The 16,925-nt window shown below is 31.2% G+C and overlaps 1 protein-coding gene across 2 annotated transcripts in view; it reads left to right on the top strand.

The window, feature by feature from the left end:
* LOC118201097 (uncharacterized) overlaps window positions 1–16,925 on the top strand; it is a 69,605-nt gene that overhangs the window by 15,641 nt on the left and 37,039 nt on the right. For both annotated transcript variants that reach the window (XM_035373134.2, XM_035373125.2), the window contains exons 4-6: window positions 6,928–6,999; window positions 10,728–10,794; window positions 13,990–14,062. In XM_035373134.2, coding sequence (XP_035229025.1) covers window positions 6,928–6,999; window positions 10,728–10,794; window positions 13,990–14,062 — 212 coding nt within the window. The remainder of the gene's footprint in view (window positions 1–6,927; window positions 7,000–10,727; window positions 10,795–13,989; window positions 14,063–16,925) is intronic.

The following is a 16,925-nucleotide window of genomic DNA, read 5'->3' as shown; positions in this document are numbered from 1 at the left end:
CTATGGATGGAAGCAATAATACTGATTCAAAACTACGAGGGCTATCCAGAAAGTAGATTACGTTTTGGAATAAAAAAATAAACAAAGTATAGGAAACAAATTTTATTATATACAGATGAAAGCCACACTCAAATACTACTTTTCTACATAGTCACCATACAAATTAAGGCATTTATCGTAGCGATGTACGAGCTTGGAAATTCCTTCGTCGAAAAATTCGGCCGCCTGCGCCTTCAACCACTTCGTTACCTCTTCTTGCCTTCCATCTTGCACAAAACTTGTGGTAACCAAGCTTTTCGCTGATGATTTCGTGCAACAAACTTCGCGAAATTTGTGGAAAACTCAAAGAAAGTTCCGTTATTGTGAAATTTCGATTTTCACGGACTTTAGCATCGACTTTTTCGAGAAGTTCGGCGGTCACTATGCTGGGTCTCCCACTTCGATCTTGGTCGTGAACATTGGTTCGGCCATTTTGAAATCTTATGACCCACCGACGCACTCCACCTTCGGTGATAATGTTGTCCCCATACACTTCACGAAGCTGCCGATAGATTTCTATCGGTTTACAGTTTTTTGCAGTCAGAAACCTTATTACTGAGCGCACCTCGCAGCTCGCGGGATTTTCAATTAACGCAGACATTTCAAACCGTCACAGTATCTGAACGGAGCACAGCACGAACCTCTCACTAGCACGGCTAGATGCAGACTGAGCTGCGCAACGCTCTGACCCCAAGATGGCCGCGCTAGCCCCGCCCCTAGCGGACACAGACGGAAACGTAATCTACTTCCTAGATGGCCCTCGTATATCCAGTTATTGTTTCTTTTCTTTAACCCAGAGTCTTCAGAAATTGAGTTCAGTTTACTTTCTGACCCGACTTTGGAAGGACATTCGACAGGCTTTAATATAGCACAGCTAATTATTAAAACTTTAAAAGAAAATGCAGTCCCTCTGGATAATTGCATAGCACTTGGTGCCGATAATGCACCAGTAATGGTAGGCTTGAAGACTGGTGTTGCAGGCATCTTAAGAAAGGAAAATTCAGATTTGCAGATTATGAGGTGTACCTGTCATCTCTTAAATTTAGCAGATGAAAAAGGTGCAGTTTCTTTATCAATAAATATGGATGAACACATTGTTGATATTTATTATTGTCTTGAAATTAGTTCTAAAAGAAAGGGGAAATTGAAACAGTTCCAACAGCTGCATAATACTGAAATGAGAAAAATTTTGAAATACGTGTGTACATGCTGGCTGTCTTTAAAGAAGTGCCTATCTAGAATCCTCGATCAATGGAACCTTCTTGCATTTTTAAAGAAGTAAATGCTTCGAGAGTTAACACGTTTCCTGCCAGACCGCTTTTTGAAGACTTCCCGTTCAGGCCAGGTGGGGTGTATACGCCCCACGCTTTACATTTGTATTATTTTGTTTCTGGTGTATGCCTTACAATAATTAAAATAGCGCAAAAATCATAATTATCAAGGAAAGGTTGTATAGTTTAACATGCATAACATAACAAACCAATAAATTTATTTTTCTAGGAATTAGTTTAACAAATACCTGGCTGAACATTACTATGCCAAGCAAGTTGCATCCTCACATATAATTTTTTTTATCGTACGTATATCAGTTTTAAATAAAACATTTTAGTTAAATTCAAGTTTGTATGCAATTACAAAGGGATGTTACTATGAACTTTATTAAACATGGCAAACATAAGTGTGCTTTATCCACACAACTATCGCAGAATGTCGCAACTTTTACAGTACAATTTCTTGCCGATTGGGAACCAAAATTTTTAACATTTCTTTCGTAACAAATTTTACAGCGCCTTCTTATCGAATTAAAGTGCCCATCACACCCCACAATTAAATGAGGGCATCAGCAGTAGTATTAAGATGCCCATAATTGAGTGCTAAAAAATTCTTCATTTTACAATGATAATACCAAATGGCTTGAACGGAAAGTCGCTGCAGGGAACGTGTTAAGATAAAAGGCTCTATTGAAAGTTATAAAATACCTAAAGTAAATGGAGGTGTAGTTACTACTTCCATTGTTAAAAATAGGTTTGAGAAAAGTAAAGTAATTTCTGCACCCTTCAGCAATTCAACTGGCAGTTCTCAAAATAATAATCTGCCACTGTTCATAAGATTTGTAAGAAAACTGATTAAAGTTTTTTTTTTTTTTTTTTTTACAATGCAAGTAATAAAAATGTTTTTTATGTGTAAGGTACTTTTGTGTTGCTTGCATTTAAGAATTAGTAACTATTTAAAGTTAATTCATTATTAAAAACTATATTTTTATCATTTTGCGAAAAATCTCCTGATTTTTGAGTGTCATAGGTTGGCAATAATGCTATTACTTTGTCATGCATTATTTGAAGTAAATGTTTCCTTCTTGCCTCAGAAAAAGCACTGCCTCAAAAATAAAAAATTATTGGTTTGTAAATTTGGTCATAGCCAATCAAATTGATTGTAAAGTACAAATTAATTGAATAACAGTATTTAAGAGAGGTGCATGCTAATCATATACATATTTAAACAAAATTTAGATTTAGATTGGCAGTGATTTTATTGGAAAACTGTATTCTGAGGAGCCAGGTAAAGGCCTTTCATTTTTCACTGAACAGAAACATTTTGTAAATGTTGGTGACATGAGTTTTTTCTTAACAGGTACAAAGGGCTTGAACATGATAATTGGAATGTATACTGGCAGCAGGTGAAATTCAGTTTGAAAGAAAGGTTTTTTTATAATTAAGACACAATAACACGCCGAATAAATACTAATTCAGAAGTCAAACAACAAAAATCAGCGTTATACCTACAAAATTTTCACAGGACTAGTTTCGATGGTTTTACCGAACCATCATCTTCAGCTGCAAAACTGCAAATGATTGCGGTTTTGCAGCTGAAGATGATGGTTCGGTAAAACCATCGAAACTAGTCCTGTGAAAATTTTGTAGGTATAACGCTGATTTTTGTTGTTTGACTTCTGAATTAGGTTTTTTTATGTTCAAGTATATGAAAATTTTTGGTACTTTTTGTTTCGCCGGTGCGAATCTCGCCAAGCAGACTATTGGCGACAACACACAGTATATACACATAAAAAGTGTTTACAAATGTCAGTTCTAAGATTTTTTTTTTTATTTTGAAGGTATAAACATTTTAATATTGTTTAAAATTTTGTAAAAAAGCCAATAAATAAAGACAGTAAATTTGTAAAAAAATATTAATTTAAGAATTTACTATGCTTTCATGGTACAACATCCTGATTCTCCGGTTTATATCATGTGACCCCAAGTGATCTCATCTCATGTAAACTACGCTACAAAAATCTAATTCTCTCAGTAATTATCAAAATTAATTTCAAGTTAAATTGTAATTTGGAATACAAGTTTAAATGCAAGAATTATTTCACTTCGTACAAATAGCTTACTCAGAAATTATGTAAAACCACTGTGCTTTACTTCGCTAGTGCATTCTCATTAGAACCGATGAATTTAACCCTTGACTTTGCCTTTTCTATATTTTTGCCATTGGATGAGTGTTGTGATTGCATCCTAGTTGACTTAATTGCCACTCGCGAATGGCCTTAGGGCATAAAATTGAACTATTAGGTAAAAATTGTATGTAATTTGTATGCCAGTATTGAAAGAAACAATCAATCTGATAAGAAATAGCTGCGACTTGTTTGTTTTAAAATGAGGACTAAAAAAAATAACAGCAATGATATTCTGTTTGGCATCGGTTGTACTATTGGCGACTTTATCAGTTGCGCCTGCAAAACGGAAAGGTACCAAATTTTTTTGCGTCTTTGCATGCCTCACACTAACAAGAATGCAAGAAGTGAAAGAATTTACATTCAGATGTTAACCAATTATCCATATTAATAGGATTGTCTGCCATATTTTATACAAGGGTCAGCAACCTTCTGGCTATAGTATACCAATCCAATCTACCAATATGTTTCAAGATGCCACACAGTAGGAAATATTTGAAACAATTCGATTTCCACCGCAGTGCATGCAGAGTTTGGGAATACAGGTTAAAAATACAAAGAGTTTTATTATATATCAATTATCCATCATTTAAGTAGATTTATTAGCATAAAAATAAGTATTCCTTCAACATAGTTAAGTAAAGCATTTAAATTGTACACATATTATGTATCTTAAAACGTATTTAGTAAAATAAAGAATAAACCACAGAAAATGTAAGTATTCAATACAGTGAAATAAAAAAATTGAATGCGAACCTTGTCGCTGTACCACTCTATTTAATATCACAATATCAGTACTTTGTGGCTGTCAATTTGACACCTAATTCAGAATGTCCAGTTGTTAAACAGCTTCTTTGTGGACTCAAGATATTTTTCATATGAGGAAAGATTTATTCATATTGATACATAGATTTGCCTTTGCGAACTGCATAGTGAGCAATAACACATTTCGGTCGCTTTAGGTTTGGTTTCAGTTGTTTGACAAAAAAATGTAACTTGTTTCTTATATCTTATAACTGATCTTTTTGTAATTTGGAATGTGGACTGAAATTTAGTTTGAAAATGTCTTTGTATACTTGACATTAGATATACTGCGCTTTTGCAACATAATACATGCAGCATGATATTTTTGTTGTACGAATCCATACTCTTTCTTCCAAGCATCTGAAAACCGCAAACATCTTTTCGTTTTTTAGAGACAATTTGATAAAATATGTAGGTATGAATAGTCACAATTAAAAAAGTAAATTCTTAATTTAAATTAAAATACATTCTTAATTTGAGTTTCCACACTAAAATTAAGAATTATTTTAAATTTGACGTGTCAAACGACATGCATCAAACTAAATTCTACTTTCAACTGAAATCATACTTATATATCTGGGCGACAAAGCAAATGAAAGGAGAGAAAATGTGTGATGCACATGAGTAAGACAGGATGGCAAAGATAGAACAGATATCTTTATCTGATAATTGTACAGTGCCACGGAGAATTGTACTGCATGCCATAATTTACCGATGACAGTTTTATACTATAATCTGAATGAGATAAGAGTTTGTGCAAGGTTTTCCTAATGTTTTTATCCTATAACTGAAAGGAAAACCATAAATAAATTTGAGGTCGTGTTTTTGGTGTGATTAAATCAAACTTTTATTGGTTTGTGTGCATTTATGTTATCAGAAAGCCATTGAAGATGAATGTACTTTGTATTGCCTAAAGACCAATTATTACATTTTTCATAGAGTATATTAATATTGAAATATTAAGTGAAAGATTTTACTTTTAATTACTAGTAATTTGAAAGGCACAAAATCTGTAGCTTTTTGCAAATTGGAGAGGAACGTCCGAGATGAAGCTCTTTCTTCTTCAGAGCTGAATTGAATGAAATTGAATGTCTGTGATAAAGCTTCAGAATTCTAGGAAACTAATTCAGAACTATTTATTTATTTCCTGTTAAAAAGGGTAAACATTAAATAAAATATAGCTCCTTTTGTAGTAGGCTCAACTAGTCTTTTCATTAAAAAAATTTTAGAATAAAAAATATAAGTATAAAAGTGTTCAGTAAGTTCAACATGTGGTAAAGTTGCAGTATTTTTGTCATATTATCGAGAATACAAGCAATGAGACGCAAATCCCACATATGTGTATAATGTGCATATTTTGAGTGCACATGGATTTTTATGTTTTATATGCATGTTCAGAAAGAGTGACATCTCAACTCTTGTTAAAGCCAGTTTAATTGGCTATTTTTTCATTTGCATATTAAAACACCAGAGTCATTACTAAGAAGACACCGTCAAAAAAAAAAAAAATTCCATTGGAATGGAAGCCTGTAATGTAAAATTTAATTACAAATTAAGTAAATCTGCTACTGAAACATTAAGAGCCATTCACACTGTTATTTATCTCAGCTAACGGAGACATCTGACATAGCCGACCCATCTCAAAACCAGTTTTCCCCATAGTGCAGCGAGTTGAAAAATCTGAACTGCATGTATAGCAGAGCTAGTTGACACGTGGAGTTGACTTCGTTAGCTCAGATAAACCCCGGTGGGAATGTCCCTTTAGAGATGATTCGAATTGTGTATAATGTTTTTATTAATAGTCTTTAAAAGTGCTTTTTTCAATGTAAGAATTGTACGTAGCCTATTCGGAAACTAAGTACCGTTTCATTCTAGTGCCGTCGGAGCGCTGTGGTAGGCGTCTCGCACATGCTCACTAGTCTTTCTTGTTCACTGACTTTCAAATTGTCGCCATTTTGGTTGCTCTATGTTGTGTTTTCAGTTTGCTGTTCACATTCAAAATGTTTAAGACAATTAGTTCTCCCGCTGACTGCGAGATTCGTGCCATGATTAAATTTTTGAATGCGAGGAATGTTAAACCGGCCGAAATTTATCGTCAAGTGACAGAAGTTTACTGTGAATACGCGATAAGTGATGGAATGGTGAGAAAGTGGGTAAGAATGTTTAATGCAGGTCGAACAAATGTCCACGCCGAGGCTCGGAGTGGTCGGCCTTCTGTTGTCACCGATGATTTGGTAAGGAAAGTTGATGAAGCAATTCATGAGAACAGACGCTTCACAATGACAACTCTTTCAGAGACATTTCCACAAATTTCATGTACTGTTTTGTTCGAAATTGTGTCTTTATTATTAAATTATTAATTTTTTATAGCACTCTTGTTCATTATATTGTAATAAATGCATAATAAAAGTATTTAATACTGTTTATTTGATAGCTAGTTCATTATCCCTGGTCAAAAAAATTATTCCATTTAGTCGTGTAAAAGTCTAAAAGATAAATTTCGGTGGGAGGACTGCATAACCATTTAGAACAGCGAAAATGGTATTTTAGTTTATTGTGTATACAAATTAAGCATATATGTAAGTATTTCAGTCTTTTATATCAATTATAAATGTTTTTTTTCTCAGGTTGCTTGGGGAACCAATAAGGTTACTGATGCCTTTAAAACTCCATATGATTTATTCGTCTTCCATCAAAAGGTTTGCCATTATTTTGATTTTTTTTAACATTTTGATAATCTATGCTATGGGTTAGAATTTATTAACATTTTCTGAAATTTTTATTAATATAAAATCACTAATATTTTCATAAGTCTAAATTATGCAGTCGTAGATGTCTAACACAGAGCTGTTATTTGTATGATAAAGAGTTTTTCAGTAAAAATCTTTTCTGCTGTACATTGTCCAGACTTTCTGCAAATGAATAGCTTTCTGTTTTTATGCAAATGAAAATGTATGGGTTTGCTTTTAAGTTGCTCTTTCTATATGTATGATTAAAAACTTGATTTTCTTGGTAAAAAGAAAACTAATATTTCAAGCAAAAGTTACAGTGCCGTCATAAAATCTTTTGCATATGACATTTAAAAAAAAGTTCTTTGTTTTTGTTTTGTTTTGTTTTGTTTCATTTGGGAATTAAGTACCTGGGTAAATCAACCATCTGTAATGGATGATGTCATATGGGACTAACTAGTCATTTACAGATAGTGTTAAAGATCCAAAGCTGTAGATATGCTTTCAGGATAACAGCATTAAAAAAAAAAAAAAAAAAAAAAAAAAAAAGATCAACAACAAATATCAGTACATACTTATTAGCACAACTACCTTGTTGCTGTGAGATGCTTAGAAAGAATGAGTAGAAAAAGAATGATGGCTTATAATTGTAAACAAGTATTTATTATATAAATACATGTTATATATATTTTTACTCTTTAATTAGGTACTTATCCTGAAAATCAATAAACATATTTACTAGTGAGGTTTTTGTTTCTTTTGTTCTGGTGGGAATTTTGTGGCATTGCCCTACATTCAAAGCAAAGTTTTCTTTATCAATTTTGCAGCAACTTACTCTTTTCGTGCCCAAATTTTATGTAAGTTTTTTCTATTGCGGGCAAATTCCACAAGTACATATTTTAAAATTGAGTTTAAGACAAAAAGGGTTTAAAATTGAGTTTAAGACCATGTTCCAATGATATTTATATATAAAAATCATTGGTACATGAAATACAACAAAAATCACATAAGTAAATGATGATGTTGCTTGTTAAAAACTGGAGAGTAATATGGGTATGTGGTTAGAATTTGGCACATTTTGAAAATTTGATTACTTCTATTTATGGTAGTACAATAATTTGTAAGTATTCAATATCATCAGTATAACAGGAAGTCATTGACTCATGCTCGCAAAATTAATGCGTGCAAGTATTTTGGTTAGACAAGGTAGTGATCTTATTTGACATTAGCTACTGGTAATTTATTTTTAGCTCAGTTATTTATATTCAACTAAATATTTTATATATTTTAATACTTGCACTGTTCTTGATGCCCTGCAGGCTCCTAAAATCTGATCACAGTGGTTGAACTTTTATTTGCCATTCTGAATGAAAAGTTAATTTTATGAAACATTTATTCAGATTGAGTTGAAATGTTGTAAGCCATTTGAAAGTGTTAATGCAGGAGGTATTTATGTACAGTCAAAAGTCTTTAATCCGGATCTCAAAGCTACAAACTTTCTGCGCATGCGTAAACACATAATTAAAAACACATGCGCATAATACGTTTATGCATGTTCGTTTAATGTATAACGGATGGTATAAGCTAAGCTAAAATTATCTAATTATCTATTTCAGTTAATGTTGCAGATTGCGCTATTCCTTAATCTTCGAATTGGATCCGGCTTATTATTTTTTGCAGACTGTTAGAGCAATTTAATAAAAGTAAGCTTGAACTTTCGATTATGTCAAATAGAATTTCCGATTCTGGAGCTGCCAAAGGAACTACAAGGCGAAAGCATGTTTCGATGTATTAAACAAAAAGTGGAATTGCTGCAAAAAAATGGATAAAGGCATGAAGAAAGTGGCAGAGAGGTGATTCGTTTCTCTAACCATTCCGAAATCTGTTTATCAATTTCACTACTAAATGTAGTATTTCCTCTCAATGTACTCCGATATGATTTAAATCAATTTCCTCATCATTATAAATATCACGAATATGCATAAAAATATTTTTCTGGTTGCAATTTTCTAATTTTGACTATGCATAATGTATGCTTTATGCATGCGCACGTTGAAAGAAATGTTTAATAAAGTAAACATATAAATATTAAGCTTTTTTTTTTTTTTTTTTTTTTTTTTTTGTAAATTTTGATACCCTTTAGATCATAATTGCTCTTTATTTCATAAATTATGGTTTCATATTTTCAATTGTATAATTTCTGCATGCCATCTTACCAGATTTAAACTGATGATCTATAATCTGGAATTGCCAAAGTCCCAACGAGTCCTGATTAAAGACTTTTGATTGTATTATCCTGTTGATTGTAAAAATTAAATACCATTGAACCATGATGGTGAGGAAATTTCACTAGTTGTTCATGTGGAATTCTGAGCCACACTTCTATCTGCAACTCTTCAGTTTCTCTGAACAGTTCACAAAGTAGCCACTGCTGCAGAAGTATTTGATTTGCTTCGTAAAAAAGCTTTTTTCAATTTTTATTATTTTGTTAGGCTGTCTGTTTTTAATGTAGAAAACTGAGTACAAACATCCTGTGGGGGATTTTTCTAATCTATTATTATTTCGTCTCCCTTTCAGCAGATGTTAATTTTTTGATAGCTGTAAATGAAGTAGAGTATGGTCGTGTGTGATTCTATAGCCCTCGAAATCTTCCCAATTGAAACTGTCAAAAAAAAAATGGAATAATTTATGTTGGTGACAGTTTCATAGTCAGCAGGATAACACATAAGTACCCCTGTACGTTTTAAGTCATTTGGTTATACATCATTGGTAAGTACTGCCAAAGTAATGATAATGGTTGAAAGTTGATAATTCTATGGTTTTATTTGACCATAGATATCAGTCGTTGACCTTAGTTCCGTTACTGTGCCATGCAGTTTATTTAATCATCCACTGTTTGCTTATATTTACTTACCTAGCATTTACCTCTATATTAGTCACTATAATAGTTACTTGCTTGTATAATAGTCAAATAATGATGATGGTTAAAAAAACTTTTTTTTTACAAATTTTGATACAACCTATTTAATGAAGGTCCAAAATCTGAATTATCTGTGGCTTTTCATTATCCTTAGTAGGTCTTGAAAGCACACCTATTATAATGAATGAATGTGTATTGAATGACTGTAATAAAAGGGAATGTGATAAAAATATTCCAAACTTCTTACAGTATCCACAGTTGTTCATGATGACATGAAAGTCTGGAATTATTATACAGTATTGTTTTGGCTTTCATTAGGACATTAATATAAAATTCTCTTTTTCATTGGACATTCATGATTCTAATATCACTGTGTTTCATATAAATCAGATCATAATAAAAGTAATCAATGTATTATGCTGCAAAATTACGGGCATGAAAATTTAACATAGCTTTGTTTTACAAGACACACAAATTATTTATTTTGTAAGGTGCACAGTTTCAATGCATTTGGCCTGTCTCATTGAAGAAAGTATGTATTTAATTTCATAAACTGATTTGTGCTTTAATTTCAGGTGAATCTATTTAAAGATTTTTCGTATTTTCTTGTTTTATCTTTAATTACAGATTATTGCACTGCAGTACATAAACCAGTCAATGGCGATATTTTTCAGTAACTGTAGAAATATTTCAGATGTCTCGATGACAGTTTGGCAGTGTAAAATAACAAGAATTATATGTGTGGTTTCATATCATAATTATGTGTTTTTTGTTTTAGCTGGTGCAGCTATTTCCCAATGAAGCAAAAGTTACTAATCAAGAGAAGTATATTCCACCTCTGCCTCGTAAGTCTGTTTTTATGCTCTTTTAAACTTGTAACAGTTATTTAATTTTTTTTTTTTTTTTTTTTTTTTTTTTAAACTTTGATTTTTGGCAATCATCAAAACTTCTTCCGTAAATTTTAACAATATAGCTTTTTATTTTACTAATTTTTTAACATTCCTTAGTATGAAAGGAATTTACAGTAGGTAACAATTAGAATGAAGCTTTTCACTTGTAACATGTTTAGTAATTATGATATTCAGTTGGCTGTATTTTATTCCATATCTCTTATATAGTTGCAGATTTCAACATTGCATTTAAAATAAATGTTTCTTTCAGCTTGTTGTGCTTCTTATCCTGAAAGCGCCCCCCCCCCTTTTTTTTTTCTGATTTTGCGTCGGAACTCTATAAACGTCGTATTACTTTTCAAATCATTGCAACCAAATACTATCACCCTATATTATATTTGAAGAAATTAAATAATGAAGAATCTACATAAATCTGTATGTTTCTCACATTTTGATAAAACAGCGGTACCTAGAATCATTTAATTTTGAATGATGTAATCCTATTGCGAATATGGGCATCTGAAAGCCCAAATTTGAAATTTGCTTATTTCATATTTTGTAAAACTTTAACGAATTTGTGATTAACAAACTCAATGATTTAAAAGCGAGCAATGGCAACATTTTACGTGTTGGGGGGGGGGGACTTTTTATGTGCAAAGAACATGATATTTTATAAATAAAGATAACACATAAAATGTTTAAAAAAAAAGCCCCTTCTGTCTTAATTTGAAATCTGAAACCTTTCAAAAAAAATTTTTTTTTTTTTTTTTTTTTTTTTTTATAGTAAAGTACTTTTAAAGATTTAGGGAATATAAGAGCATGACAGAAATGATTTATATTGCCAAGAGAGAGCCTGATGTATACGATAATCCCTGATTAAAACTTAATAAATGTCTTCTTTGTGTTTCCAGAAACAGGATTGTTAATTTTTGATTATAATCAACTGCTTGAGAGAATACTAATAAAAGGTACATACAGTTATAACTAACTGGTGGAAACTTTTAGATTGATAAATGCATTGCAGTGATATAATCATAGTGCTTAGGTTTCAATTTCTAAATGAATTTATTTAAAATTTCTTATGTAATTAGCAGTAAACCTTTTCACTGCATGAGGGCAAAAACCAAAGGGTACTTTTGCCTTGGTAGAAGTCATCAACACTGCCATTTTCATGTGTGATCTCTTTTGTTGTGTTCTAAGATCCAGTGGTTTTTCTTGATACTTTTTGCCTTAAACTTAGAATTTTCAAATATGAACTTGTGGATTGGAAGAAACTGAAGTAAAATTTCTGCAAGACTGCAGAATTTTGCAGAAATGTTTATAAAGGGAACAGTAATGAAATCGGTTTCCTTGATACCCTTTGTTGACTAGGGTTATGCAAAACTAAGTCTTTGGAATTCTCTGATTTTGGTTTTTAAGTGAAAACATATCACTGTGTACTTCGAGAAAAGATAAAGTTTTGAAAAAGAATGTCCCCCCCCCAAAAAATTTATTTTATTATTTATTTATTTAAATAACTTAATCCTTATTTAATAATTCAAATTTCTATTTTAATGCTAAAGTGTGTTTCATTTTCATATATTGATGATTTTTACTGACATACATACAATAAATATCAAGAGTTTTGAGAACCTTTCTAAAAAAAGATGTAATAAACCCCACCACTTGCACCCAATAAGTAACTTTTACTTTTTTATCTAAAAAAACTTGCCAAGGTGGTTGGGTTAATACATAAATACCAAACAAAGGAAGGGGTTACTTTATGCTTACTTGCACCCCCACAGAAAAGTCACAAATTCGTTGGCAGTTAATTTTTCGCTAAGCTGACATATAAAAGGTCAACAGCCATTTTCAAAATGGTTGCACGATATGTTATGTATCAAATGGATCTTTTTGGGCATGCATTTTAGCTTGATAGATGTAAATGTCTGTATTAAGTAATAGAAAATATTCTCCTGCAGTAATTTTTTCTGGTCACTATTTTTATTGTAATTAATGATATATAAATATATGCTAAAATGGCAAAAGAAAAGCATGCAAGGTGTAATTAGTATTTCTTAATGCAGATGTATGTTCAAGACTGTGCTATTACATACATCAAACCCGTAATAAACAAGAGGGCAAGATGAATTTTGAAAAATTCTGAAAAGGTTCAGGTTTTAACAGTTGTACAAAAGCGCTCTTTTAATATAATTTATCAGTAGAGATTATCAATAGAAATGGCCCATTTGGAATAACAAAGCATTTTCTAGGATAATAGATAAATATACATTTAGCCTAACATAGGAGCATTATATGTCTTCTGTTAATTTGAAAAATGAAAATATATATATATATATATATATATATATATATAATTATAATATATATATATAATGTAATTCTATGAAAATATTTAATTTTTTTAATTAGATATATCATGAATTAAATGCATATTTATTTAAATAAATTAGGTTGAAAAGTAAAAGAAAATAATAAATATTCTTAAAAACTGTGTCTTAAAACTGTCTGGGCTAATAGGCTTTGGTTTAATTATTATGGTTTGCTGTTACATTATGGCCAGGAAAATTGTGCTAACAGAAATATTACAAATTTAGCATTTAGATTAATCACTTTTTGATCAAACATTACTAGCATTAATTTCAAATCTGACAATTAATATAATATTGACTCATATTTGACTTCATGTAATAATGACAGTAAATAGTACAATTCAGTTCCATGTCAGATACTTGTTAGAAAGTTGTTTATCAGATCGTTTAATTCTGTTCTCATCATTTTATATATTTAGTATATTTTTTATGCTCACATTTGAGACATTTTTTAACATTTTCTTTTTATTATGTTATTTTCTTTTTGGGAATTTTTTATTTGTAGTATGTAAAATTTCTTTGAAAAAATCTTGAGCAGAATATTTTGTACTTTGTTTCTGTATTATTATAATGTTAGAAACTGTATTTGCCTATTGTATCTTCTGTTAATGAGTTCATCATATGTCATCCATTCACTAGTGAATTATGAGATGTAAATGGACCTAAGTTTATCACATCAAAAATGTATTAAAATGTCTCTAGTATGAGATAAAATGTTGTTTAACATTTTATTCATGATTGAAGAAGTGAAAGATAATTTTTGTAATCTCTTTTTAAGATGCAATAGCTATTTGGAATAAACAAAGTCCGTTGTCAGAAAGTATAATATCCTCTGTAACAGAATACATTCAGTAAGTTTTATATATGTTTATGTTTATTTTAAGTATGCCACTTTCATTTAAAATATATGTTTAATTTTACTGGAAAATAATGTATTACTTCAGTACCCCATTTTATGAAAGTAGACTGTTCTGAGTATTTGCTAAAATGACAATAGAAGCTGAAAAAGTCTGTGTTGTTAATTTAGAAAGTGCACTCATAAAGTAACCAGACAAATTAAAAGGCCATATGATAAAAAAAGGGGACAAATAAATGGATGTTTAGAAAGAATGATATTTCAACTCTCTTTAAAACCAGTTTAAATTGGTTATTTTGTTGTTTGTATATCAAAAGGGCAGAATCACTTTAATTTACTGAGAAGACATCATACAAAAATATTTTTTTCAAGACAGTACGATGTTATAACATTAAATTCCATTGCAAGTTACAGATAAGTAAACAGTATATGGTTATGTATCATTATTAAAGACACAAGTGTATGAGTGTTACAACCACTTTAAATGGGGGCATAAAAGCAATAAAAGGTTACCAAGGCATAAAAGCAATGAAGGGTAGCAATGATAGGATGCCCTTCAGTTTCAAAGTATGTTAAAAATGTGGAGAAAGTTCTTTAGTAAATATGGATGCATGTATAACAACTTAGCAAATTTTAGACATGAGATAAGCAAAGAAGGCTGTAAGTTAATTTTAATTGACCTATTGAAAATGAGGAAGGTTTGTGATCAGCGTCTACCTCAGATTTTGACAGAAAAGCTTGCTGTGAAGATTTGCTAGTTACTGCAAAACAGGAGAACAATTTCTTAAAGTGTATCATAGTGGGAAATGAGACCTGGTGTCTACAATATGAATCAAACAAAACGAGAAAGTGTGCAATGGAAAGAAAGCCAGCCTGTTCACTTGGAATCGAACCCATGTTGTAACTATCGGTGTTCTGTAATTTTACCACTCAGCTGCAGGTGTGCTCCAAAGGCTAAAAAAAATGCTGATTGCTTTTTTTTTTTTAAATTATTACAAAGGATTTATTCACCATGAATTTGTCCCTGAAAACCAATCACTTAAACGGTATTTTTATAAGGAGGTGTTGTTTCAATTAAGAAATGGGATAAGGCGAGTTAGGAAAAAAAACTTTTTAATTCTGGGTAATGGTTTCTTTTATACAGTAATGCTTCACCCCATACAGTGTTGTATGTACAACATTATCATGTTAAGCATTCAGTTGCAGTGATAAATTATTCTCACTTATCGCTGAGTTTTCTCTTTATGAAAATGTGTTGGATATTAAATCAATTTTCACACTGTTTTGTGAACGATTAGTTATAATGCCTATAAACAAGTGTTTTGATTACCTGAAAAAATGTTGGATAAATTAAATAGGTTTCTCTGGCAATTACTTTGAAGGAGATAAATTTTTTTAAATGTAAGAAATGTTGGATAAATAGGTTCCTCTGGTAATTATTTTGAAGGAGATAAATTTATTTAAAAGTTAGTATTCTTTTTCTTATTTATGAGAAACAGTCTGGTTACTTCGTGGATGCACCTTGTATGTGGGAATAGCTTTTGAATATTTCCAGATCTTAGAAATCATACTAAATATTTATAAAATTAGAATAATTGTAAAAGAATTAATAATATATTTCATATTTCCTGTTTATATGAGACTGCATGTAATAAGCAGGACTGTTATGTCAGTTCATTTTGGAAAACCAAAAAGAATACAAGCACACTTAAAAAAAATGATATCAGTAATGAAAGTATTACTAGTAAATAATACATCAGGGTTCGTACGGTCCTTAACCAGTTAACTGTGGCGGCCTTGTTTAAGAGTGTGCACCATTTTGTGTTGCCAGAATCGAGCCATGACGAGTATATTCATCAACCACAGAGAAAGTTGCACTGGTAAGATATTTGATGGAAAAGATGGGTTTATTTTATGAAATTGAAAATTTTATTACTAATATTTACTTATTTGGTTAACATAAGCATATATTACATACATATTAAACTAAAAACGCAATAAATTAAATTAAATATTATACATATAAAAGTAATAATTTAAATTCCTGCTGTGGAGTGATGTTCAGCGACACAGGGTACTATAAACAATGGGACTTTGCAAATTGAACACCAGTAATGCGATTCCTTGCTGATCTTACGTTTGTAGCAATGTGAACACCTTCGCGTAGGTTTTTTTTTCCCGATGTTCCGAGTATATAATCTGGAACATGATTCCCGCCTAATTGTCTTATATTAGGTCTAAATAGCCGAGGTTGTGTCAATTTATTTCTTTCAACTGGATGCATCGCAAAAGTGTCTTAAATAAAAATTTGAGCAAAAAGTTGATATGCGATAATGTTCCATTATTTTTTTATATAATACAGTCAAAAGTCGTTAATTCGGACACCCATAATCCGGACCTCAAAGCTACAAACCTTCTGCGCATGCGTCACGTTCACGCATGCGCACAGGCATTTACGAGAGCGCGTAAGACCCTTACGGCTGTGAATATGTTTGTGCGCATGCGCGTTTAAATTGTAACGGAGTTATACGCTAAGCTAAAGTTATCTAATTCAGTTAATGTTGCCGATCGCGTTGTTCCTTAATCTTCGAATTGGATCCGGCTTATTATTTTTTGCAGAGTGTTAGAGCAATTTTATAAAAGTAAGCTTGAACTTTCGATTATGTCAAATAGAATTTCCGATATATATTTACTATAAAGCGAAAGTATGTTTTGAAATCCAAAATCTGTTTATCAATTTCACGCTGCTCTGCCGCAGAGGGGGGGGGGCAGAAACGTCATTATTAGATTATGATAGATTAGAAAGATTATGTCAAATAGAATTTCCGATATATATTTACTAATATGTAATTTGTATC

This window comes from Stegodyphus dumicola, chromosome 10 (genome assembly GCF_044657685.1).
Source record: "Stegodyphus dumicola isolate Sdum_Otavi_A_Nest chromosome 10, ASM4465768v1".
NCBI lineage: Eukaryota > Metazoa > Arthropoda > Arachnida > Araneae > Eresidae > Stegodyphus > Stegodyphus dumicola.
Note: the sequence above shows the minus strand (reverse complement) of the source record. Positions and strands in the feature narration are given on the sequence as shown.